The sequence below is a fragment of the Chlorocebus sabaeus genome, chromosome 9, assembly GCF_047675955.1.
Source record: "Chlorocebus sabaeus isolate Y175 chromosome 9, mChlSab1.0.hap1, whole genome shotgun sequence".
Taxonomy (NCBI): domain Eukaryota; kingdom Metazoa; phylum Chordata; class Mammalia; order Primates; family Cercopithecidae; genus Chlorocebus; species Chlorocebus sabaeus.
The window spans coordinates 21,994,166-22,019,491 of NC_132912.1; the positions used below are offsets into that span (position 1 = coordinate 21,994,166).

The following is a 25,326-nucleotide window of genomic DNA, read 5'->3' on the forward strand; positions in this document are numbered from 1 at the left end:
AATTTTTTCTTTTTCATCATGACTTTACCTTCTGCAAGTCAATCAAGCTAATGTACAATGGATAAAAGGACTATCAAGCTTCTCTTTCTTACCTACCCACAGCAGAGTTTATTCCAGGCCTTTGACATCTTCATTGTTTTGGATAATAATCAAAGCTTTCTGCTCCTATGACTTTTGCATTCTTCTTCTTATGAACCCTGTTCAGAGTTTATTTTTGTCTTGTTCCCCAGCTTATTTTTCCAGAATCAAAACATTAACAGAGTTGTGAGGCTGGAAAGTCCTTAGGTTATCTAGTCTAACTTTACACTATTCTATATTATTAGCTACAAATATTTACTGACCACAGTGCTAAACAAGTGCTAGAAATGGCAGTGAACAAAAACAGACACAAAATCCAGATATTGAACAAACTATATACACACATATATTTCCCAGTTCTGTCCATTAAGAAGTAATTTCCTACAAGGAAATTAACAAAGAGAAAATAGTAACTTTACAGTGGAGAAACCTGGCAGACACTTAACCAAATGATCAAAGTTAACATCATCTGTGAGGAGATATATGGATATCATGTGCCTCCTGATACAATACACTGAAAAGGGCACAACACTTCCATGGTATTTATAACAAACATGCATAGCTTGAATTTAATCATGAGGAAACATTAGACAAACCCAAACTGTGGGACACTTCAAAATATAACTATCCAATACTCTTCAAAAGTGTCAAGGTCAAGAAAGACAAAGAAAGACCGAGGAACTGTCCCAGAGTGGACATAAATGAGATAAGACAACTAAATGTGTGATTCTGCACCAGGAAAAGGATGTTAATGGGACAGCTGGAAAATCTGAATAACATCTGTAGATAATAGTATTATTAACAGAGTTAATGTCCTGGTTTTTATCAATTTATTAAGGTTACATCTGAGAAAGCCAGGTGAAAGGTATATGAGAACTCTGTATTATTTTTGCCACCTTCTGTTAAGCCTAAAATTATTTCAAAATAAAAAATTATAAATAAAAAGTATTAAAATATATGTCTTAAGTCTAATATTTGAAGTCAGTGATCACATATTTCCTTAGCCTTTCCTTTTCAGACTAAAAATGTTCTTCTTTTTGGGCAAGATTCCCAGAACCCCTACTGTATTTGTAGCTCCTCTTAAAAAAAAATTCAGTTTGTTAATATTCCTCCTAAGTGTGGTACCAGGAGTGTTTATAATACCTTGATGTAGATTGCATTAAATTTCTCATTTTCTGTGATCAAGTCACTCTCTGTTTCTACGTTTATTAATGCAAATTACAGTTGAATTTTAAAAGCAGATGCATAATGCTGCTGGCCTAATTCAGCATGTGAACAACTAAAACCCGAGTGTTTATCTTTACTGAAGTCAAACCAGATCTCCCCGTTTTATATTTGTGCAAATCATTTTCTTAAGCAAAATGAAGAATTACATTTTTCCCTGATTACTTCCATCCTGTCAACTCATAGTTTACAACGGTATGGGGACCAGTTAGATTATTCTGAATGACAATTCTATCATTTACTCATTTGGCATGTATTGAACACATACCATTTGCGGTGTACTATAAATTAAGAATCTATTAAAAATTTGCCATGGAATTGAGAGCAGTCATATCTGACCGGAAGAGCAAGCAATGGAGACAATCTTAATAAAATGGGATTAAATTTGGGCTGGGCCTTTAAGAATAGGTAACACTTAAATAGTAAGAAACAATTACAAAATAATGGTTATGATCTTTGAGCCTAACAGATAAGTTCCACCAGTTGTTAGTTTTCTGAGACTGGGCAAGTCTCCAAAATTCAATTTCCTCATTTGTAAAATGGGATAAAATACCTAACTAAGTAGGGCTGTTTTAAAAATTACATAAGACAATATGTATATTCAAAACCAGCCTTTTCAGCAGATGGTGCCAGGAAAACTAGATATCTGCATGCAAAAGAATAAAACTGAACCCTTACCTTTAACAAAGACTCTCTTCTTGACCAAACTCTAGTCAGGCTCCTCTAAACCATCTTCACAGCTAGGCCTCAACTTTTGAACTTCTATCTCCTCCTCTGCATCATCCAATTTTAGCAAGAATTCTGCTAAGAGAGTTAAGCCAGAAACCCTACCATTGATATCTGATCACCCTCAATATATCTGACCAAATTCCTCATTCCCCACCAACCCCCAGGTGATACCTGATTATCTTGACTGCCTTTGGCAAAAACCTTGTTCAACTGATTTCACCAGAGACCCCCCTAACTCTGAGGTTTCCTCTAATCTTCCATCCACTGACCCTGTTCCTTGGTTATAAATCTCCACTTTCCACATTGTATTCAGAATTAAGCTTCAGTCTATAACGAAGTCTATTCTCTCCTACTGCAACTGATCCTGACTAAAATTTGTTTTTACTGCTTTAACTACTGTCAGGTTCTATTTTTCTTTGACGCCTCAAATCATATATATAAATTGACTAAAAAATAGATCAAGGACTAACATAAGAGTTTAAACTATAAAACTCTTACAAGAAAATATATGGGAAAAAACTTCCTATCAGATTTGGTGATGATTTTTTGATATGACAGAAGTACAGGCAAACAAAAGAAAAAAATAATAAATTGGACCTCATCAAAATGAAAACCTTTTGTGCATCAAAGGACACTAGTAAGACAGTAAATAAACAACCCACAGAATGGGTGAAAATATTTGCTAATCATATATCTGATAAGAGATTAACATCCAGAATATATGAATAACTCCTACAACCAACAACAAAAAAATCCAATTAAAAATGGACAAAGGACTTCAACAGACATTTCACCAAAGAAGACAGACAAATGACCAATAACCCACATGAAAAGATGCTCAGTAACACTAACCACTAGGGATATGCAAATCAAAACCACAACAGATACTACTTCTCACCTATTAGGATAGCTATCATTTAAAAAAGTAGAAAATAAGTGCTGATGAGGATGTGGAGAAACTGGAACTCCTGTACATTGCTGGTAGGAATGTAAAATGGCACAGCAGTATGAAAAACAATTTGGTGGTTCCTCAAAAATTTAAATACTGCCTGGGCAACAAAGTGTGACCCTTTCTCTACAAAAAATTTTTTTAAAAAATTAGCCAGGCATGATGGCACATACCTATAATCCCAGCTACTTGGGAGGCTGAGGCAGGAGGATTGCTTGAGCCTGGGAGTTTGGGGCTGCAGCAAGTTATGATCATGCCACTCAACTCCAGCCTGGGCAAGAAAGGAAGACTGTCTCAAAAAAAAAAAGGAAGTTAAATATAGAATTACTATATGATCCAGCAATTCTTCCTCTAGGTATATAACCTAAAAGAACTGAAAGCAGGGGCTTAAACACATACTTGTATACCAATGTTCATAGCAGCCTTATTCACAATAGCCAAAGGTGAAAACCTAAATGTCCATCAACAGAAAAACGGGTAAATAAAAGTGGTATATACATGCAATGGAATATCATTCAGCCTTAAAAAAGAATGAAAATTTGAGATACACTACCACATGAATGAAACCTGAAGACAAGTGAAATAAGTCAGACACAAAAGGGCAAATATTATATGACTCCATTTATATCAGGTGCTTATAATAGGCAAATTCAAGAGTAAGAAAGTAGATTAGAGGGGCTGGACACAGTGGCTCATGCCTGTAATCCCAGCACTTTGGGAAGCCGAGGCAGGCAGATCACTTGAGAGCAGGAGTTTGAGACCAGCCCGTCAAATATGGTGAAGCCCTGTCTCCACTAAAAATACAAAAATTAGCTGGGCGTGGTGGCACTCGCCTGTAAATCCCAGCTACTGGGGAGGTTGAGGCACAAGAATTACTTGAACCTGGGAGGCAGAGGCTGCAGTGAGCAGAGATTGCGCCACTACATTCCAGCCTGGGTAACAGAGTGAGATTCTGTCTCAAAAAGAAAGAAAGTAGATTAGAGGTTACCAGAAGCTGGTGGTGAGGAAAGAATGGTAAGTTGTTGTTTAATCGGTGCAGTTTCTGTTTGGAATGATGGAAAAGTATTAGAAATGAATAACAAAAATGGTTGCACAATGTTGTGAATGTACTTAATGTCACTGGTTTTTATATTTTAAAGGAGTTAAAATGCTAACATTTACATTATGTATATTTTACTACAATAAAAAACAAAAAAGCAGTTTGCATACTGTACTCACAACTCGCATAAGGAGTCAAAAGAAATTTTAGGTGCAGTTAACAGTATGAGCAAAGTTACTAAGGTCAATAACAAAGATACATGAAGATTAAAAACCTGAAATTCTATAGACAAAAATATCAAAAGTGGTTTTCTTCTATCATGTTTTTAAATTTACTTTTTCTTTGCTTTTACATAAAAAATTTTAATAGAAAAATTACTTAAAGAACAATCCCTCATACAGGTAAGAACGGTATATCAGAAACAGGCTGCTTATAACAGAGACCCCAAATAACAACAGCTTAAAAAAATGATAGAAGTCTATTTTTCTCTTACATACAAGAAGAATAGAGGTAAAGCAGTTCCAGGGGCAGTTATGGCCACAAGGACTCAGGCCACTACTATATCTCTTCTCTTGGCTTCTGAAGGTCACTTCAAGTTGCAAGATATCTGGTACGGTAGCTACATACATCTCATCCAATCCCAGTGAATAGAAAAGAAGGAATAAACAAGGGTAAAATGGTGTGTCACCCTTTAAGAGCTTTACCAGTAGCCCAACCCATGTCTCCTGCTCATTGGTCACCATTACCTGTAAAGAAGGCAGAAAAATGTACTTTTTAAACCCCCAATATCCAATAATATAGGAGTTCTACTAAAAGGAGAATGGATAGGTGATTAGTCTGCCATATATATTTAAAATCATGTTTTTCTTCTGAAATTTCAGCTTTCAGCGTTATTTGGAAACTTTTCTAGAAAGTATAAAATCTAATCAACAGATATAAACACATTAACAAGACACTGTACACTAAAGAAATTACATTGTAATGAATATCAAAACTAAAAACATAGGGAGACCAAGTTCTGACAGCATAGATGCAAAATAGTAGAAATAACCTTGTATACTCAGTTTACACAGAGTTGTGTCTGGGTGTGCACGTGTATGTACAAAGAGGATGAAGAGTGAAAATGTTTAAATGCTCAGACATATAATTCCCAATTTAAGTTCTTTTGCAGACTAATCTATCAAATAAGACTCAATTTAGAAAATTCTGAAAATTTCCCATAAAATAACATGTCTTATTTTTCCAACAACTTGGTTGAGGTACAATTTACATAAGATAAAATCCACCCATTGTAAGAGTATAACACATTTTGATAAATTTATAGAGTTGTGCAACCATCACCAAAATCCCATCTTGAAACATTTCTTTCACCCTACAGAGATCTCTCCCATCCATTTGCAATCAATCCCCATCCCCAGACAACCACTACCCTGCTTTTTTCTTTCTTTCTTTTTTTTTTTTTTTGAGATGGAGTCTCGCTCTGTTGCCCAGGCTGAAGTGCAGGGACATGCTCTTGGCTCACTGAAACCTCTGCCTCCCAGGTTCAAAGGATTCTCCTGCCTCAGTCTCCCAAGTAACTGGGATTACAGGCATGCCCCACAGCACCCAGCTAATTTCGTATTTTTAGCAGAGATGGGGTTTCACCATGTTGGCCAGGCTAATCTCGAACTTCTGACATCAAGTGATCCACCCGCCTCAGCCTCCCAAAGTGCTGGGATTACAGGCGTGTGCCACCGTGCCCAGCCACCTGCTTTCCATCTCTATACATTATTTGCCTTTTCTGGACAGTTCAAATAACTGAAATCGTACATGTAGTTGTTCTGAGTCTGAATCCTTTCACTTAACATGTTCTTGGAATTCATCCAATGTTGTGGTTTATCCCAGAAGTTCTTTCTTTTTCTACTAAATATTAAATAGTATTGCACTGAATGGATACACCACATTTTGTTTATCCATTCAAGGGTGGCTAGGCATTTAGAATTGTTTCCAATTTTTGGCTAACATTACGAATAATGCTGCTATGAACACTCATGTACAAGTCTTTGTGTGGACATACATTTTCACTTCTCTTCTGTGGATACCTAAGAGGAATTGAGATGAATATTAAATTTAACATTTTTATTAAAAAAAAACTGCCACACTGTTTTCCAAAGTGGTTGCATTTTACCTTGCCACCATCGATGCATAAGTATTAGAGTTTTTCCACATCCTCACCAGTGCTTTTTACTGTCCTTCATGTTAATTACAGCCATGCTAATGGGCATAATATGTTACCTCCTTATGGATTTAATTTGCATATCTTTAATAACTACTACTACTGAGCACCTTTTCATGTGCTTATTAGCATTTGTATATCTTCTTGGGTAAGGTGTCTATTCAGATAGGTTTTTAGATTCTCTTTATTAGGTTGAGGAAATTACCTTCTATTCCTAGTTTGTTGAGAGTTTTCATTATTAATGAATATTTGAGTCTTTCAAAAGTTTTATTCTCTATCTGGGATGATCATATTTTTTGTTCTTTATTCTATAAATATGTAATACTATATTAAACAATTTTTAGGTACGAAACCAATCTTGCATTCCTGGGATAAATTCCACTTGATCATGGTGTTTAATCCATTTTATATGTTGCTAGATTCAGTCTGCTAACACTTTGGCTGGGAATTTTTTTGTTTGTTTTTGTTTTTTTTTTTCTTGAGATGGAGTCTTGCCCTTGTCACCCAGGCTGGAGTGCAATGGTGCCATCTCGGCTCACTGCAAACTCTGCTTCCCAGGTTCAAGCGAATCTCCTGCCTCAGCCTCCTGAGTAGCTGGGATTACAGGCAGCTGCCACCACACCCAACTAATTTTTTGTATATTTAGTAGAGACGGGGTTTCACCATGTTGGCCAGGCTGGTCTCAAACTCCCTGACCTCAAGTGACCCACCCTCCTTGGCCTCCCAAAGTGCTGGGATTGGGCGTGAGCCACCACGCCTGGCCCAGTATATAGTTTTTAACAATACATCTCCATTCATAAGCCAAATTTTTGATGATTAAAGTGAAATAAATGAAATATAGTTCTATCCAAACAATAAAATTGTTTAATGGGAAAACATTTTATACTCCCTCAGCTTTTCAAATTTTAAGTGAGTTAAAAATCAAATACAATGTAAAATTAATGTTCTTAGTCTAGCCACATTTCAAGAGCTCTATGGACATATGTGGCTATAGTGCTGGACAGCACAGCTCTAAACCTATAAGCACTATGAGGATTTTAAGGGTAAATATAATAATATAGTTGGTTGTTCAGCAGTATCTACAATACTGAATTAAAGAGATACAGTATATACAAAAGCATTCAGAAGCATAATACAAAGATTAGAGGCACTAAACTGTGGTCTCATCCTCAAAGTTAAGCTTTCTTGGTCAGGATAACATGGTGTTAACCAGAATGTAGAATTATACCCACAGCTTACTGTAAGTATATTTGCAAGCACTTTTATTGAACACAGACAACAAATCTACTTCATTTAACCCAGGCTGTTTGAAAAAAAATTACCTTATTTAATTTCCCATTTATAACCTTCAATAGATTATACGTTAAAGTTTTTAAAATATCCATACGATTTATCTCATAAACATGAAAACATCTGTTAATTTATCCAATGTGTTTTAATTGTACAACACTCCTCTTTCCAAAGTAATATAATCTATACGGATATATGTTAGTAATATTAGCAGAACTCTAAATGAAATATTTGCCCCTAAATAAAATTCCACCAGTCCCACAATTCAAACTCTTCCCATTAGCCCATGTTTCTGTCTTGCCCTTGTGCACATATAATCCTGCAAAATTACAATAAAATCTGAATACAACTGATATTTGGCTTTTCTTCACTAACATTGTAAGTATTTTCCATGTTGCTATGTCATTTTCACATATATTACTACTAATTTCACAGCACACCAAGAATGTGTCATAATTTATTCAAATACACTCCTTATTATTAGAATTTGATTGTTTCTCATTCTTTACTATGCTTTACTATTTTACAGAAATACTGTAAAAAGAACTAATGAATTAACAAACATGAAAAGCAAGCTTTATTATCAAAATTTCTTAACATAATCTAGGTAGCTGTGCATATTCTATTGTGTTACAAAAACACTGAGGATTGGTGCAGAGTACTGTTATCCATGTTAGAAACGCATCAGCTGCCTATAAGTAAAAATGTCTTTTAAGAAGATCATTATACCACTGTTCTTTTCCATGTTGTTACCCTCAAAAGACTTCTCTTAGATTAACAACTCAATATTAAAGGCATAGAATAATTAAAAAATCAATGTGCTCCTCAAATTATACAAAAACTGACTAAATCCTATGATTCCAAAATGAAAGGGCCCTTTATCTTCTCTTGTAAATTTGCATTCTATATTTCTTTCCTTAAAAATAAATCATTTAAAGTATGTTCCAAATGTATACTCTATAAACTGCTTATAGCTTCAATTAAGGATCACACTTAATTCTATGAAGCCAATATCCATTGAATTCTAAAATTTTATTATTGTCCATTAAGTTGATTATTAAAACAGTTTTTAGTGAGGGTTAGCCTCATTGTCCTATGTTTTGTTTTGTGAATCTCTGAAGACTGATTATAAGAAAACAAAATGTTCTTTAGCCCAGAAAGTCTTTTTAAGAGTTTTGTGAGTGAAATGTATTTATAAAGGGTCAACATGAAATAACCTGCATATAATTTAACTTTAGGAAGATTAATTTTCCCTAGCCCATGGTTTTTCTGACACATACCTAAGATTCAATATCTCTTTTCCCACCTGGTAAATTTTTCTAAATAATTTCACGACAGTGCAGGGCTCTCCTCTGGGTATCTCTAATAACAGGGACATATATGTCATTCTGAGATAATGGACTTATTTATCACTATATTCAAAACCTTGTAGGATTTGATTATTTTAGAAATGCTACTTGACTGTTTCATCCCCTAGACTTGAAAGTCTGGGAACAGTTGCCAGAAAGGAACAGGGATGGAATGGTACACTGTCTCTTTCAATGCCTAAGTAACAGCCTCTTAAATTACTGTGAATAAACAACCTGACCACAGTTCTGGATAAGTGGCAAAAGGTTCTCAGATAATAAGAAAATGAACATTAAAAAATATTATAAAATAAATCTAGCTTTTAAAAATGTTCCAACATGAAAACTGCACTCTAAGTATTTGAGGGACTTCCTCCGAAACCCCACACCAAACATATACCAAAGTTAAATTTAAAGAGACAAAATTATAAACATATAGCCATGATCAAAAACTTGTTAAGCATCTCTAGAGGCAAAAACAAATGAAAACCTGTAGCCATAAATAGGGGTTAAGCTATAGGCCTCCTGGGCTCCATGATTACAAGCAGGCAGATGAAACAAGAAGTCTGACTCCCATAGAGTGATGAGGACTAAAAGTACTCTACAAAGGCCTGGGATCACAGCCAGGCTTGCTGCTTGAAATCAGGGGTTGCAGTGGCAATCCACTGCCTGTGGGGGAAAAAAAAAATGTGAACAGTGAGAAGGACACTGCCCGAGGCTACAACTTATAAAAAATTACGTGTCTGAGATGTTAAGAGGCAATGGTTTTAGCCCCACAGTCCAGACCAGGCCAAGGGACCTGCAGGCTTGGTATCTGGATCTGCAATGGCCTCAGTGTAACCTCAGGAGGGAGCCCTAAGCCACCTATATAAGACCTAGTTCTTTCCTAGGTGTCTCAGAGAAAAGAGTAAAAACATCTATAAAGCCACTAGGGAGAGGTAAAGAGAGAGGAGAGAGAAACTCACACTCAAGACAGGTCTGAAAATTAAAATTCCACCTACAGAAACAATATTTCAATTATCAAAGATAAATTATTTACTTCACAGTTTAACCACCTATGTGCAATTCTTAACAATGCCAAAGTCTAAAACATTTTTATAACACAATGACAGGTCTGAAGCAGATACACAAACTGCATAACTGTACACAGGGGTGCTGCTTCAAGAGTCTATAGCAATTTCTGGCTACATTTTTAATTAAGTTTATTCTGTGGCCTCTATTATCAAAGATGGCATATAACAAATCATCTTATTTTTCAATCTTCCATAATTTTCCTATTGCTAACTTTGATAAACCCTGGGAATTGTATATAGTAACCACAAATCATGCCTAATGCAGTGCCAAGACAACTATAACTATGGCGGCTTGAGTCTTCTTTAGGGTGGCCTTAGTAAATATCTAAAGACAATGAAAACAAATAGCCCCTCAGTTTGGCTGTATTTTTTTAAAAAATACCTTACTGTGTGGAGAAAATCAACAAATAATTATTTCCCTTGTGCATTTTATTTTAAGGCATGCAGAAAAATTATTTAGAAGTAGTATGTTCAGGTGTACTCCAGAAGATAGTGAGTACATTGAAAGTAGATAAGAATTATGATTTGGGCTTTAAGAATAAAATTTCCACTGAGTAGTATTATACAAAAACTTAACAGGTTGTTTCATAATCCCTATTGTTAGACACCATCAAGCAGGCTAGAAGACCATCGGCTGGGAGTGCTACAGAAGAGACTCCTATATGAGGAAAGAGATATTCGTGAGGTCTCCACCAACTTCAGGACTCTATTGTCAGTTTTAAAATCTGTGTTTTGTTGTTGTCTTTCCCTCCGCATAAAATGTTTAATATCTTGGACACCAGTGCAATTTCCTGCATGTACCAGGTCCATTTGAAATAACAGGAGCTAAGTATGTGTAAGAACTGTTAACAGTAAAATCTACTTCTTTTTCTCAGCTATTTATGAAATTACAAAAGGTTAAGGTAAAAAGATCGCTAATTAATCATTCAGTTCAAAGGAAAGCTGTACTCATTAGGAGCTATGAAAAGGTAGCAGAGGCAGCTAGTAAAAAAGGGTGATGTTAGAATCCCTGATTGGTATTATAAAGAGCCAACAGACTGGCACACAAACAGAAATGCATCTAGCAATCTCTTTTTAAAATCATTTAATTAAAGATCCTATAATAATCAAAATAGATGACAGGAGAGAATATAGTGAATATTTCATAGCTAGCAATACAGAAGATGGATGAGTTTCAGAATAGGGAGAATGGGCACCCTGAAAGCTAAAACTACAAAATAGGAACTCTGGTGATTTCTTGATCAAAATATCACTAACGACATATATATTAAGTTAATAATTAACACTTAAAGAATTATAAAATATAATAGATGAGCTAGCAAAAGCAAATGACCAACTTTAATTAAAGTGATTACCTGAAACCACCCTTAGCAGACAAGCCTATGCATGGAAGTTCAGACAACCAATGTTCCTAGAACAGCACGAACTTTATACCAATAGCCTTTACAAAACAAAGTATGGTCAAAATGTCTAGTATAGATAACTAGGAATACGATCGCTAGCACAATTGGAACAACCTGAAAACAAAACAACAAAAGCTACACTGGGTTTAAAAAAATATGAAAACTACAAACTATGTCCCTAACAAAATGGAAATAATAAACAGTGATTTTACCCAAAAACATTTAGCTGTATCTACACAATACAGAAATGTTAATTCCCTAAGGCTATCCAATGTACGCTATCCAATAAGCATTAGACATATTTAAGCACTTAAAATGTGACAGTACAACTGAGAAATCAAAATTTTAATTTTAATTAATTTATATTTAAATTGAAAAACTGATATTCTATTCAGTTACTGGAAACTTTTGCTTACAACGATTTGGGTACGTGAATCTCCTTGTTAGCTATATGCCTTATGAAATCTCAATACAGATAAAGTATTTTCAATCAAAATTTCGCTTCCAAATTAAGGTGTGCTAGAAGTATAAGTAAAACATACATGGATTTTGCTTAGTACAAAAAGCTAAAATGTGAAATATTTCATTAATAATTTTTGGCTGGGCATGATGGCTCATGCCTGTAATCCCAGCACTCTGGGAGGCAAGGCGGGTGGATCACCTGATGTCAGGAGTTCGAGACCAGCTTGACCAATATGTTGAAACCCCGTCTCTACTAAAAATACAGAAATTAGCAGGGCGTGGTGGCATGTGCCCGTACTCCCAGTTACTTGGGAGACTGAGACAGGAGAATTGCTCGACCCGGGAGGCGGAGGTTGCAGTGAGCCAAGATCGTACCAATGCACTCCAGCCTGGGGGACAGAGCGAGACTCTGTCTCAAAAAATAATAATAATTTTTGAAAATGTGATTCCATGTTGGAATAATATTTTCGTATATTGGGTTAAATAAAATACATTATCAAAATTAATTTCAGGCTGGGCATGGTGGTACACTCCTGTAATCCTAGCCACTAGGGAGGCTGAAGCAGAAAAATCGCTTGAACCCAGGAAGAGGAGGTTGCAGTGAGCAGAGACTGTGCCACTGCACTCCAGCCTGGGCAACAGAGCAAGACTCCATTTCAAAAAAAAGAAATTAATTTCACCTGTTTTTTACATTCTTAAATATAACTTTTAGAAAATTTAGCATCACCTCTGTGTTTTGTATCATTTATCTATTGCACAGTGCTGCACTGAGGGATGAATGGCTTGAAAGAGTCTGTCAGCTGTCAAAAATATGAAATAGCCATCGGTCAACATTTATACGTAAAATATTATCTTATCCCCTAGTGTCACAAAATATTACTTCAGACTACCCAGAATTTGAATACTTACACATTTCAAAGTCATTTGTATCCTCTTCATACAGCAGATGGTTACAGCTCATTAAAGCATCACTCTAGAGTTATTGCAAACTCTGGTAACATTTAATGGCCATTCTGACATCCAGGGTAAATAATCAGGTAAAGAATGCTAATTAATCAAAGACTTATTGATTCCGTCTCTATCTAAATTCCCTCGCCCATACATTAAACAATACTTTTGTTTCTATGAGAGCTAAACAAGGATCTTTAGGAAATATTTTGATAAGACTAATATTATAAAACAATTTTATATTTACATATATACTTTTATATTTACCATATATATACTTTACAAGCTAAACATTTTATACTCATAAATTTATACACTCAGTCTACACACTCATAAATTTATAAATATATTTACTATACACACATACTTGTAAGTATATAAATGCATACACACACACATGCACCCTCTCTCTCTCATAAACCTTCCCCTGGGGCCGGGCGCGGTGGCTCACGCCTATAATCCTAGCACTTTGGGAGACTGAGGCAGGCAGATCACAAGGTCAGGAGATCGAGACCATCCTGGCGAACATGGTGAAACCCCGTCTCTACTAAAAATACAAAAAATTAGCCGGGCGTGGTGGCGGGCGCCTATAGTCCCAGCTACTCGGGAGGCTGAGGCAGGAGAATGGCGTGGACCGGGGAGGCAGAGGCTGCAGTGAGCCAAGATCACGCCACTGCACTCCAGCCTGGACGACAGAGCGAGACTCTGTCTCAAAAAACAAATAAAAAATAAAAATAAATAAATTAATAAATAAATCTCCCCCTGGAAAAAAAGCATCAGAACTGCATGCCTTAGCAGTGTTTTCCCAACCTCTTTCATACCATGGCACATTACAGAAAATTGTATTTGTAAGACACACTGGAGTAAACTGTTACAGCTGCTCAAGGGAGGGCATCACTATCTCAGCACACTTGCTTGCAGCACACCAACTGGGAAGCTCGGTCTTAAAAGTACCTGCAAAATACTGCAAGAACTCTCTGACTCATATTTTGTTTCCGCCTGTCTCATATTTTATTCTTACTTATGCCTACAGTTGTGAAAATACAACCCCTCAACATTTTTAATGGCAATATCCAAAGAAGGCCACAAGATGGAGATATTACTCCATTTTCATTTATATTTGTATTTATGCATTTTTCTGTATCTGTTTCTCTCTGCGTATATCCTGCTTTCTTCCTCAGTGGTATTCTCAGCTACTGCCTCTAACATTTATTCTAATTCCTGTACCACTCGGTTTTAACTTGCTTTATTATAGAAATATATAATGAATACTATCATGATCTTTGTTAATATTAAAAGCATGCAGATAATTGAAATATTTTCTTCTAGCTCTATATTTTCCCACTTCTCTAAAATTAAAATCACTTTTATTTACACATTTTTATCCTGCAAGCAAACTTCTTTTAAAAAAAATTGCTACCCACAAAGTAATAAGTAGTCCAAGAGTCATTTACTCTAACACATTCTATTGCCTTGTGAAGCTACAGATTTAATACTTTGTGTCAATATCACTCAAAACTTCTCTGTAACTTTTCTTTGAGAACAGTCCTCAAGGCAGTCTATAAGCATTACATGAAAATTATATTCAGATCTTTTCATCAATACAAACTATTTATCCGAGCTTCCTAACCTAATTTAGTCACCAAATTTAGCTCCAAATGACTATTTGCTATAGCCAAAAACCAAACCCAACTTTAAGATTTACTACTAATGAGGCTAATGTGAAGAATATGCTGCAAGCTTTGAAGGCAATTCAAAACAAGAAGCTTCAGTGACGTTTTAAGAGATGGCAGCATGTTGAAAAACTGTGAAGCTTTCCACAATAAACACTTGCAAAATCAACCTAATTTACTTTAAGTTAAATCTTATGTACTTCCAAACGGGTGATACAAAAAGTCACACATTGATTGTTTAAAACTACTACAGAACTGCACAACATGGCTGTCATTTGAACTTTACCAAATGTCTAAACTAAAATGCTTTAAATACAAGAAGTCTATTTCCTACTACATATAAAAGATCCATACAGAAATATTGTATGATATAATTAAATCACAATTTCCAGACTTCCTACTTTATATGTTTATATTATACTTATATATATTATATATTAATATATTATATATATTTATACGTGTTAACTTCCACAAATCAAATTTAATCACCAACTATTAATACAAAACACCACTTAAAGTCAGAAAAGAACCTAAATAGTAATCTTACCTGTTAACGAAAAGTGTGGTGATTGAAAATAACTATTAATAAGATTTGCAATTTAAAAAACTTTTCTAAAAGTCAGAAGTTTCTTTTTAATGTATAAATTCAGTTGGTCATGGAATAGATTCCTTAACCTGACCTGTTTTAATGGTATAAATAAAGTCCTTAAGGATTGACTAGAAATAAGAAGTTTCTACCTTCCTCATGTGTATGGACCCTAAGATTTCTCCACGGTCTATTCATACTTTCCCAGTAAATGGCAACAATGATCTTTTTCTTTCTGGTCATAACTCATTTTGACCACTGCTCACTATACATGCCACAGTTGGGTCTCATGTAACAGTTTAAAATTCTTGTTCCTCTTTTACACTGTTGGTGGGAGTGTAAACCAGTTCAACCATTGTGGAAGACAGTGTGGCGATTCCTCAAGGACCTAGAACTAGAAATACCATTTGACCAAGTCATCCCATTACTGGGTATATACTCAAAGGATTATAAATCATGCTGCTATAAAGACACATGCACACGTATGTTTATTGTGGCACTATTCACAATAGCAAAGATTTGGAACCAACCCAAATGTCCATCAATGACAGACTGGATTAAGAAACTGTGGCACATATACACCATGGAATACTATGCAGCCATAAAAAAGGATGAATTCGTGTCCTTTGTAGGGACATGGATGCAGCTGGAAACCATCATTCTTAGCAAACTATCGCAAGAACAGAAAACCAAACATCGCATGTTCTCACTCATAGGTGGGAACTGAAAAATGAGAACACTTGGACACAGGAAGCGGAACATCATCCACCGGGACCTGTTATGGGGTAGGGAGGGGGGAGGGGGGAAGGGATAGCATTAGGAGATATACCTAATGTAAATGACGACTTAATGGGGGCAGCACAACAACATGGCACATGTATACATATGTAACAAACCTGCACGTTGTGCACATGTACCCTAGAACTTAAAGTACAATAAAAATAAAAGAATAAATAAAAATATTAAAATTCTTGTTCCTTCTATAACCAGGATTTGTATGTAGTCCAGAATGTGTTTAACCAAGTATATTACTACCTTTCAGAATTCTAGTATTTGCTCTTAGTGTCATCTTAATGTTGCTTTTCTCCATTTTAATGCTGCTGCATATACTATGGCATGTCCTTTAATTCTTGATCTTAGACTCTTAGCTTTAATAGTAGACAACTCAAATACTATTAGTTAACTGTGTAGCTGCACAGAGCTTAATGCCTACTGCCTCAGTAGCAATAAAACAGGCATCCATCTGATAATGAAGTACATTGTTTTATACACACATTCTAACAAAAACGTAGAATGTGGCATGCCCTTGCTTTTGCAATATGCCTGGTTACATATGAGATTTCAGTTGCTGGATGACGTAATCAGAAATACTTATCAAATATGGTGAACGAATCCTAACCTTGCATAATTTAGTATTACTTAAGATGGGGAATAAAACATAAATTCTAGATTAAATTTCTATTTAGGTCCTAATGACACTCTTAGACAAAAAATTTCAGTAAATATAAGTAATAAACATCAACTATTCAGTTCTTAAAATGAAATACTATGCTGTTATTTAAAACATATAATCATATTTTTACATTCATTAGTATAGGGCCCATCTTTTACAATTAAGTGTTTTGATGAAAATAAAGATTTTTGAAAATATGACTGTAACTTCATTATAAAATGATCTAGGGTCCTGCTTCATCCAATCAGAAATCTCTCTTTCCACTGCAATTCCTTTATCTTTGTATAACTCTGTAAGAAAGGCTTTGGAATTGTTTTTAACTAGGTGGAATTAACTGGTATCATTACTGTCTAAATAGACCCAACAATGCCCACATTAGAAAACAGTTCTGAAAGTCACATAGTACCATCCGTGGAATAAGAAGTTCACTGAGAGCGAGCATAACAAAGCTGAGAAAAGGTTTAGTATAGATACTAGGCATTTTATCAAACAACTTTCATTGGCACTACTTACAATTGCCATATAAATTCTCCTCCCAGCAATCAAGTCAAATAACCTTAACCTCTGTTTTATTATCAACATCGAATAAAATATGATTTTGAAATTTACCACATTAAACCAATCACTAGGTTAAATGGTGATCAATATAATATTTTAGATTATATTTCTAGGAATAATTGTAATAGCAGAAGCCGATTCCACTTTCCCAGTTCCACTTAGGCTATTATCTATGAATAACAAAAGATAAAATATTCTAAGACTGTTCTCATAATTAGAGTAAAGAAAAAACTGAGAATAGCATAAAAGGAAAAAGGAAATTTAAAACTAAAAGTCTCTGTTCCATCAGTTCTAGAGTATAGGTGAAAAAATTTTCACAATAGACTTGCTTTATCCCATAAAATTGGCTCAGGCATCTTCCACTAAACTACACTACCATATCACAAAAAGAGTGTGTACATAAGATAACTAATTGTAAGAAAATTCAATCTGATGCAAAGATGTATACAATTAAACAAGTACTTATTCAGCTCTAACTCTCTGCATGCCTACATAAGAAATATAAATGACTGAAAGGTTATCTACCATTCTAGATTTTGTGTATCTCTTTCTCCAAATTAAAAAAAAAATGGATTCTACAAATAAAAATGGGGAAGCTATTATTACACAACACACATGTACAAAGGAATCAACTCAACAGAGAAAGCCTGAACTACACTCAACACCACAAGCTCAGTGGATTCCACCACAAGAATCACCGGAGAAAACTGATAATCACAGTACAAATTCACTGTCATTCATGAATGAAATCATCAACTTCATTTCTAAAAAGGACCGTGATGGGCTTTGGAGAGGCCCCACTAACTGGTTTTTCCCATCCAAAAAACTAAGTGGACACAGGAGTCAGGCAGACAAGAGATGAACTATCACCTTTATAACTGATACAGCTATTGAAGAATACAGGTTAGATGTGACGGCCAAATGGGCTTGTTAGCAATTTGTGCCCTCTCCTCTACAGTCTAGACTTTGAGACAGTATGCTCAAGGGTAAGTCTGGTTAGGATAATTGCCTTACTGGTCTGGGCAGAGAGGTGCAAAGAGACAGATTCCCACTGCTCATAGCTTTCCGACTGATTAGCTCTTCCTAATCAAGCAAAACAGAGTAAAGGCAATCACCCTCCAGCAAGGTAACTCACACCGCCATGGAAAGATGTGAGAGATGGGTCTAGTGCTCAGCAGTGTTTTTTTAGGGAAGTTCCTCCACACCATGGGGCACGGATGAATGGGCAACAATTGTCCCTCCTCTAAACAGGATGGCTAATCTGTACATTTGAAAATACAGACTGAATAAGCTTAAAAGGTTTATTAATTCCTATTTTAAAAACTAAAATCCAAATATTTTATAAGCACATTACTGTTCTTCTGCTTTTCTTCTGTTAACCAAGTTTCAGCATTCATTTGAATATAAGGATTTAGTTACAAAACACGAGAGAAAGAGAATGAAGCACATTTTCTAGCTATATAACAGAAGTCTGTAATGACTGATTGGCACCATGAAGACAACTCTGACTTCAACATAAAGCAAATACTACAAAATTTAAGATAATTTAGCTTGTCATTATTTCAATTCACAGATTTTTTGAATGAATATGAAGTGTTTACTGTTGGCTAGAATTACTGTACAAAGGATAAGGAAAGTCATGGTCCCAAAAGACAATTAAAAGAAACACAGAGGCTGGGCGCAGTGGTTCACGCCTGTAATCCCAACACCTTGGGAGTCCGAGGTGGGTGGATCACCTGAGGTCAAGAGTTCAAGATCGGCCTGACCAACATGGCAAAACCCCATCTCTACTAAAAATACAAAATTAGTCAGGCATGGTGGCAGGTGCCTGTAATCCCAGCTACTTGGGAGGCTGGGGCTGGAGAATCGCTTGAACCCAGGAGGCAGAGGTTGCAGCGAGCCGGGATCATGCCACTGCACTCCAGCCAGGGCAACAGAGTGAGACTCCATTTCAAAAAAGAAAAAGAAAAAAGAAAAAAGGAAAAAGAAATACAGAATTGCCACTGACCCCACAATAAGTACAGATGTCTGAGAAGCAGGTGCTGTTACACAAAATATAAATACTGTGCAGAAACCTATAATTTAAGTTGGTAACAAAAGATCTTTCAAGCACATTTTTTTCCTATACTCCTCTCTCATCTTCCCCCCATATCCTCTAAAAGACGCAATACCCAAATTGGAATGTGCTATTATTAAAGTCATTCTAAAAACAGTATGAATGACTAATAAGTCAACTGTATATACCCCTCAACGAAGACTTCTGCAACCCCTTTCTAGACTTCTAGAAAGGACTTGAAATCTAAGAATACATGGAAGGAGATTCTTCTGCTGCCTGAAGGCTGTGAAAGATTACATAGAAGTAAAATCTGTTGAGTAAAAACTGTCAAGCAACTACTTGTTTGGGGAATTACAGTTTACATTTAGTTACAATGTTTATAATGTTTGATTCAATAAATATTTAGGAGTCTACTTTGTGCCTTACTATGAAGAAAATAAAAAGCTACCATCTATTCTAAAAATGAGGCAACTAACTTGTCCAAGGTCATAAGGTGGTCTGGTCCAAGTTCTAAGTCATCTGCTATTCAAATTATAGAGCTTAGAGAGTAACTGAGTTACCTTAGACCTGGTGGATAAGGGGATAAAGAAGATGCCACAGTCAGTCACTACCATCTCTAGTTTCTAGTTTAGGATATGGATATCTCAAAATAATGTTCTATATTAATTGTCTCCAATTCTTCCCTTTCACTCTCTCCTGAACCCAATCTATCCAGACTATTGATCTCACCACTGCACTGAAACAGTTCTTACTGAGGTAGCCTGTGACCTCCATACGGTTAATTCCAACAGTGAAATCTCAGAGCTCATCTTATTTGAATCATCATTATCATTTAACCCAGTTGATCCCTTTCTCTTTGAAACACTTTTTTCACTTGACTTGAGAGAACCTTGTCTTGGTTCGCCTCCTACCTTACTGGTCATTCCTGCCCTATATCCTTTGTTGATTCCCCTCCATCTCCCTGACTCCTTTTTTTTTTTCTTCTTCTTTTTGAGATGGAGTCTCGCTCTGTCACCCAGACTGGAGTGCAGTGGCACCATCTTGGCTCACTGCAAACTCCGACTCCCGGGTTCAACCAATTCTCTACTTCAGCCTCCTGAGTAGCTGGGATTATAGGCGCCTGCCACCACGCCCAGCTAATTTTTATCTTTTTAGTAGAAACAGGGTTTCACCACATTGACCAGGCTGGTGTTGAACTCCTGACCTCGTGATCCACCCGCCTCAGCCTCCCAAAGTGCTGGGATTACAGGCATGAGCCACCGCACCCAGCTCCTTGACTCTTAAAGTCTGGAATCCCCAAGGCTTAGCTCCCAGATCTCTTCTCTTCTCTTTTACATTCATTCCCTTGGTGAACTCATCCAGTTTTGTCGCTTCAAGTTACTAAGTGCCTCAGACTCCTAAATTCCTATCTTCGGCCCAAACCTGTCTTCTTGTAACTCTACACCTGAATAACCAATTGCCTACATACCAGCTCAACTTCAATGTTTAATAGACACCCCAAATTTAGCATGTCCAAAAACTAAATTCCTGATGTTCTCCAAACCAGGCTCCTAGTCCAGGTTTCTCTGTCTCAATAAATGGCAATTGCACCCTTCCAGTTACTGAAGCCAAAATCTTTAGAATTATCTTCAATTTCTCTTTTTCTCTCACCTACCATATTCAAGCCATCAGTAAAATTCTGTTCACTCCGTGTTGAAATTAAATCCAGAATCTGACCACTTTGCACCACCTCCACTGCTACCACCCAGGTCCAATCTATACCACAATTATCCCTCTAAGTAACTAATACCTCACAGACTATACTCAGCACACTAAAGAGATCATTTTGAAATTCAAGTCAAATCATGTATCTTTTCTGTTCAAACATGGCCTCCCCCAACTTACTTATAAGTAAAAGCCGAAGTCCTTACAATGGCCTACAAAGCCCTACATGGTCTTCCCTTACCACCTATGACTCAGATCTCCTATTACTGTTCTTGATCACTCTGCTCTGGCCATACTGCCTGCCTTGCTATTCCTCAAATACTAAGCAAGCTCCCGCCTCCTGGCTTTTGTGCTTATTGGAATGCCCTTCCACTATGCTATGGTCTGAAAGCTTTTGTCCCTCAAAATTCATATGTTGAAATCTAATCCCCAATGTGACAGTAATACAAGGTGGGGCCTCTGTAAGGTGATTATATCATGAAGGTGGAGTCCTAATGGATGAGATTAGTTTCCTTATAAAAGAAGCCCCAGAGAGCTGCCTGTCCCTACCACCATATGAGGATACAGCAACAAGGTGCTATCTATGAACCAGAAGGCCCTCACCAGACACAGAATCTGCCAGTGCCTTAATCTTGGATTTTCTAGCCTCCAGAATTGTGAGAAATCAAGTTCTGCTGTTGAAAAGCTGTCCAGTTTATGGCATTTTGCTATGACAGCCCAAATGGCCTACAACACAATTACCCACATGGCTTACTCCCTAACTTCTCTCAGAGGCCTTCTCTGACCATATAACATTTATATTTATTTACTTGGTTGTTTACTGTCTGTTTCTCCCTACTGAACTATAAGGTTAGGGGTTTTGTTTTATATAAAGGCCAACTCCCAATGCTTAAAATCCAATAGGCACCAAATACATCTCTGCTGCTTGAACAAGAAGAAGAGATTAGTGCATAGAGCCAGGTCACCACTTTCAGTAGCCTACCTACTTTGTTCTGGTCCCTCACGTTTGGCTAGTCACCAAATGGTTCTGGCTTGAAAATTACACATGAAAGACCTTGGACAGGTTGCATTTGTTTCCACCAAATTTCTGGTCCCTGAAAGTCATCTAACAAAGTTAAGATTCAATGTGAAGAAAAAAACTTGTTCCATTCAGTTTCTCTGCTTGGACAGAAAAAAATTCCTCCTGCATTCTTTCCAATTTCAATACAGCTGTATAAAGAAACACAGGTTAAAAATAATAATCTTCTTTTCAGATTCTACCTTGACAAAGAATCTTCTTGATTATCCATGCTTCTTTATTTTCTCATCTTTGCCCAGAAAGTCAAGTGCTCTGGATGTTCACACTGCCTAACTAACTATGCAAATCAAGTTACATGAAATTATAAGCAAAAATTCTATGAGAGTTCACATGCAAAGCTAGATTACATAATCTACATTTTAAACTGCTATTAAATTTCTGCTCTCTTAAAGGCACTTAATTTTTCATGAATAACTGGATCTTCAAGATTTTTGGATAGGTTATGTTTAAGATTCTCTTTACCTAATGAATGTAATCAATGATGATAAATTCTAATTATTTCCAGTATTAAAGAAATTCTTAAAAGTCATCAGAATTAGTGTTTCACTAATTATTTTTACACATACTCCATCATCATTTGCTTTGAAAATGAGATATATAGTGTCTCTCTGAGCAGGGACGGGCACCAGGTAACAGATCACAAATACAGTTATTACAAAGTTGCTTGCACATATGAATCTGAAGTGTGACATGCCTATACTTTATAACTCTTACAAAAATAAAATATACTTTATAACTCTTACAGGGTTAGACTCAAGGTACCCTGGCAGCCTAGTAAGTTTATATTCAGTGATGGAATGAAAATGCAATGTTTGAAAATTAAAATTCAGTAAAAGTTGAATAGTTCACCCACATTTATGAAAACCTATGGGGGAGGGGGATGTGCATTTCATATCTAGTCATGTGAAGTGTGCCTTGAATGACAACTATTGTAAACATTAATTTTTTACTCCCATAACTATTCAAAGCATTGTACGAAGGGCTCAATCAGCTAAGTGTGAAATATACATTTTTCACCCTGTAAGCCTGAAATCAGCGAAATGTTATCTTCTCCTTTGCGCGAGGCTTCAGATAGAGACTGGATATCTACCCTCACTCAACCACCCTCAATGGTAGAACTAAAAAGCAACAGAAGGGTTTTACAAGTTAATGTCTCAAGCTAAAAAAGAAAACAAAATGAAACAAAAGGAAAAGGGGGAAAAAAAACCCATTCCTACATTACTGGTTGGGGGCTTCTCTTCCAATTGCACCCCAAGTCCTCTGCTGCCCAAAAAACTTAACACCTCCAACCTGGTAGAGGCTTCAAATTCCTCCAGATTTCTAAACTGCGAAAGAAACATCTATCTAACAGGCTAAAAACGATGTCCAAGTACGAGGTAAGAAAAACTTCTGCAACACAGACACTGGCCACAGTGCATTCCTATTTTCCCAGAAGGGAAGAGGAGGGGAGGCAGCTGAAATAAGAATAAGGATGAGGGTAAGTCTCGGTGGAAGATGACAATTTAGAGAAGCGGCTGCTCTTTCTCACATTCAGGGGGACAGGAAGGCAAACGGTAGGTGTTAAATTAAAAAAAAAAAAAAAAGTCCACCCACACCACTTTCCTTCTTCCTCCAGCACAGCTGGAGGAGGAAGGCTCTTCCCCAGAACGCCGGACCAGAGAGACGGCATTGCTACCCCAGGCAAGTGGCGTCGTCCAGCCTGTCACTGGGGCTGGGACTAGAAAAGTTGAAGCAGGAGTAAGGATCTGGGGAAGACGGACACGTCCTTCCGAGGCTGAGGACCCCGGTGGCCCGGGCTGAGGGCAGCCAGAGCCCAGGGTGACTGAGCCCTGCCCTCAGTGTCCGACTCTCTGAGGAACCGGGGTCGCCTGCCGCCTGCCCCGGCTCCTCTCCGCCCGGTCCCGCGCGCTTCCTTGCTTACCTGCTGCACTCCGAGGAACTGGTAGAAGTTGAGCTGCACCTCCTCCACCAAGTCAAACAACTCCAGGTCTCCGCTCTCCCAGCCGCGCGCCGGCGCCACGGCGGCCAGCAGCAGCAGCAGCAGCGGCCACAGCAGCGGCGTCCGCGGCTGCGGCGGCGGGAAAGGCATTAGCCCGAGCTGGCGGCGCCCAGGAAGTTGTGCCGGCCAGGAGCACAGAGCCGTCATCGCACTGGGCTCGGAAAGGTCACCCGCCGCGCACCTCCGTTGGCCAAGAGCTGGGACGTGGCGGGCCACACTGGCTGTGGGAAACAGTGCCCGTCAGTGAAAAGCGCGGGCAGGCGCACCGGAACGGCCCGCCAGGCGGCTGGTCCCAGACTGAGCGCGGTGGTGGCGGGAGCCCGCGGCCGGACCAGCGGGTGGGCGGGCGGGCGGGGCCGCAGTCGGCGCTACGTTCCGCGGACCCTCGCCCCCAGGCCTACACACAGCTGGAGAGCCAGCGCCCGGCGCCTGGGCTGCACAGGGGGAGAGGCTTCCCTTCGCCTCAGCCTATCCCAGGCCTCGCTTCCGGTGACATCACGTCTCCTAGCAACCGCGGGGAAGGGGGCGTGGCCGGAAGCCTGGACGCCTGGCGCCCCGATCTGGGCCTGGGTGAAATGCCTTTCAATCGGTTGGGCGCGTCGAGGAGCTGAATCTGCGCCAAAACGGGCTGAGAGACAGGGACGGTTATACCATCACGCGTCTACCTGGAACGCCCCTCGTGGACTTCCCCCGAAATAGCTACTGTCTTCCCCTCCCCCAGCTATCGAACACTAAAAGCATATTTGAAGCCTGATTAATTGATTATGGCTTCCGTGCGTTTAATTAGTCCTTCAGCAAAGAAGACAGGACAAGTTGAACCAGGTACTAAAAGGGGCAAATCTAGTAAGTAGAGAGAGGTAGAGCAGAAAAGGAATTCAAACCAAAACAATTATGAATTAAGATTTACAGGTATAATACCATAAAATGGCCTGGTAGAATTAATAGTTAATAATGGTGACTCAATCATAGTTGGAGGAGGAATGGAGTTTATCCACCTTAGCCCACCTCCAGTTGGGGTTCTTTTGAAAATAGTCCTCAGTTGAGATGTTTCCGTTTTAAAAGACAGGCTAAAAACCTTCTCTCTCTTCCGTAACTATGCCTCACTTCCTAGTCTTGCATTGCTTCTGTTCAATCTCTTTTCAAGTTATTTTCTCCACCACGATTCTCTTGTGTGAACTTTATTTTCCTTTTGACTTTCTCACATTTCTCTTCCCTGAACTCTCCACTCTTGTTGAGGAAGAAGGAAGCAAAAAATGCTACTAAAACTCAGAAAGTTAGCTCAATTTTGAAAGTTTGACCTCATGTTCTTTCCATCTTGGATCTAGTTAGTTAAATCAAGCTCAATAGCGTAATGATAAAGCTACTTCCCTCTCGTAGTCAGAATATACTCTGTTGGATAAAGGTTAGAAAAACACTAGGAAGCAAATCTTACTGAGAAAATCCTAATATGGAGTTTTAAA

The 25,326-nt window shown here is 37.7% G+C and overlaps 1 protein-coding gene across 1 annotated transcript in view; it reads right to left on the reverse strand.

The window, feature by feature from the left end:
• DNAJC1 (DnaJ heat shock protein family (Hsp40) member C1) overlaps nucleotides 1–24,308 on the reverse strand; it is a 236,134-nt gene extending 211,826 nt beyond the window's left edge. Inside the window, exon 1 of the mRNA XM_008002473.3 lies at nucleotides 23,789–24,308. Within this exon, the coding sequence (XP_008000664.3) occupies nucleotides 23,789–24,013 (225 nt within the window). The 5' untranslated portion in view covers nucleotides 24,014–24,308. The remainder of the gene's footprint in view (nucleotides 1–23,788) is intronic.
• Nucleotides 24,309–25,326: the final 1,018 nt, after the last annotated feature.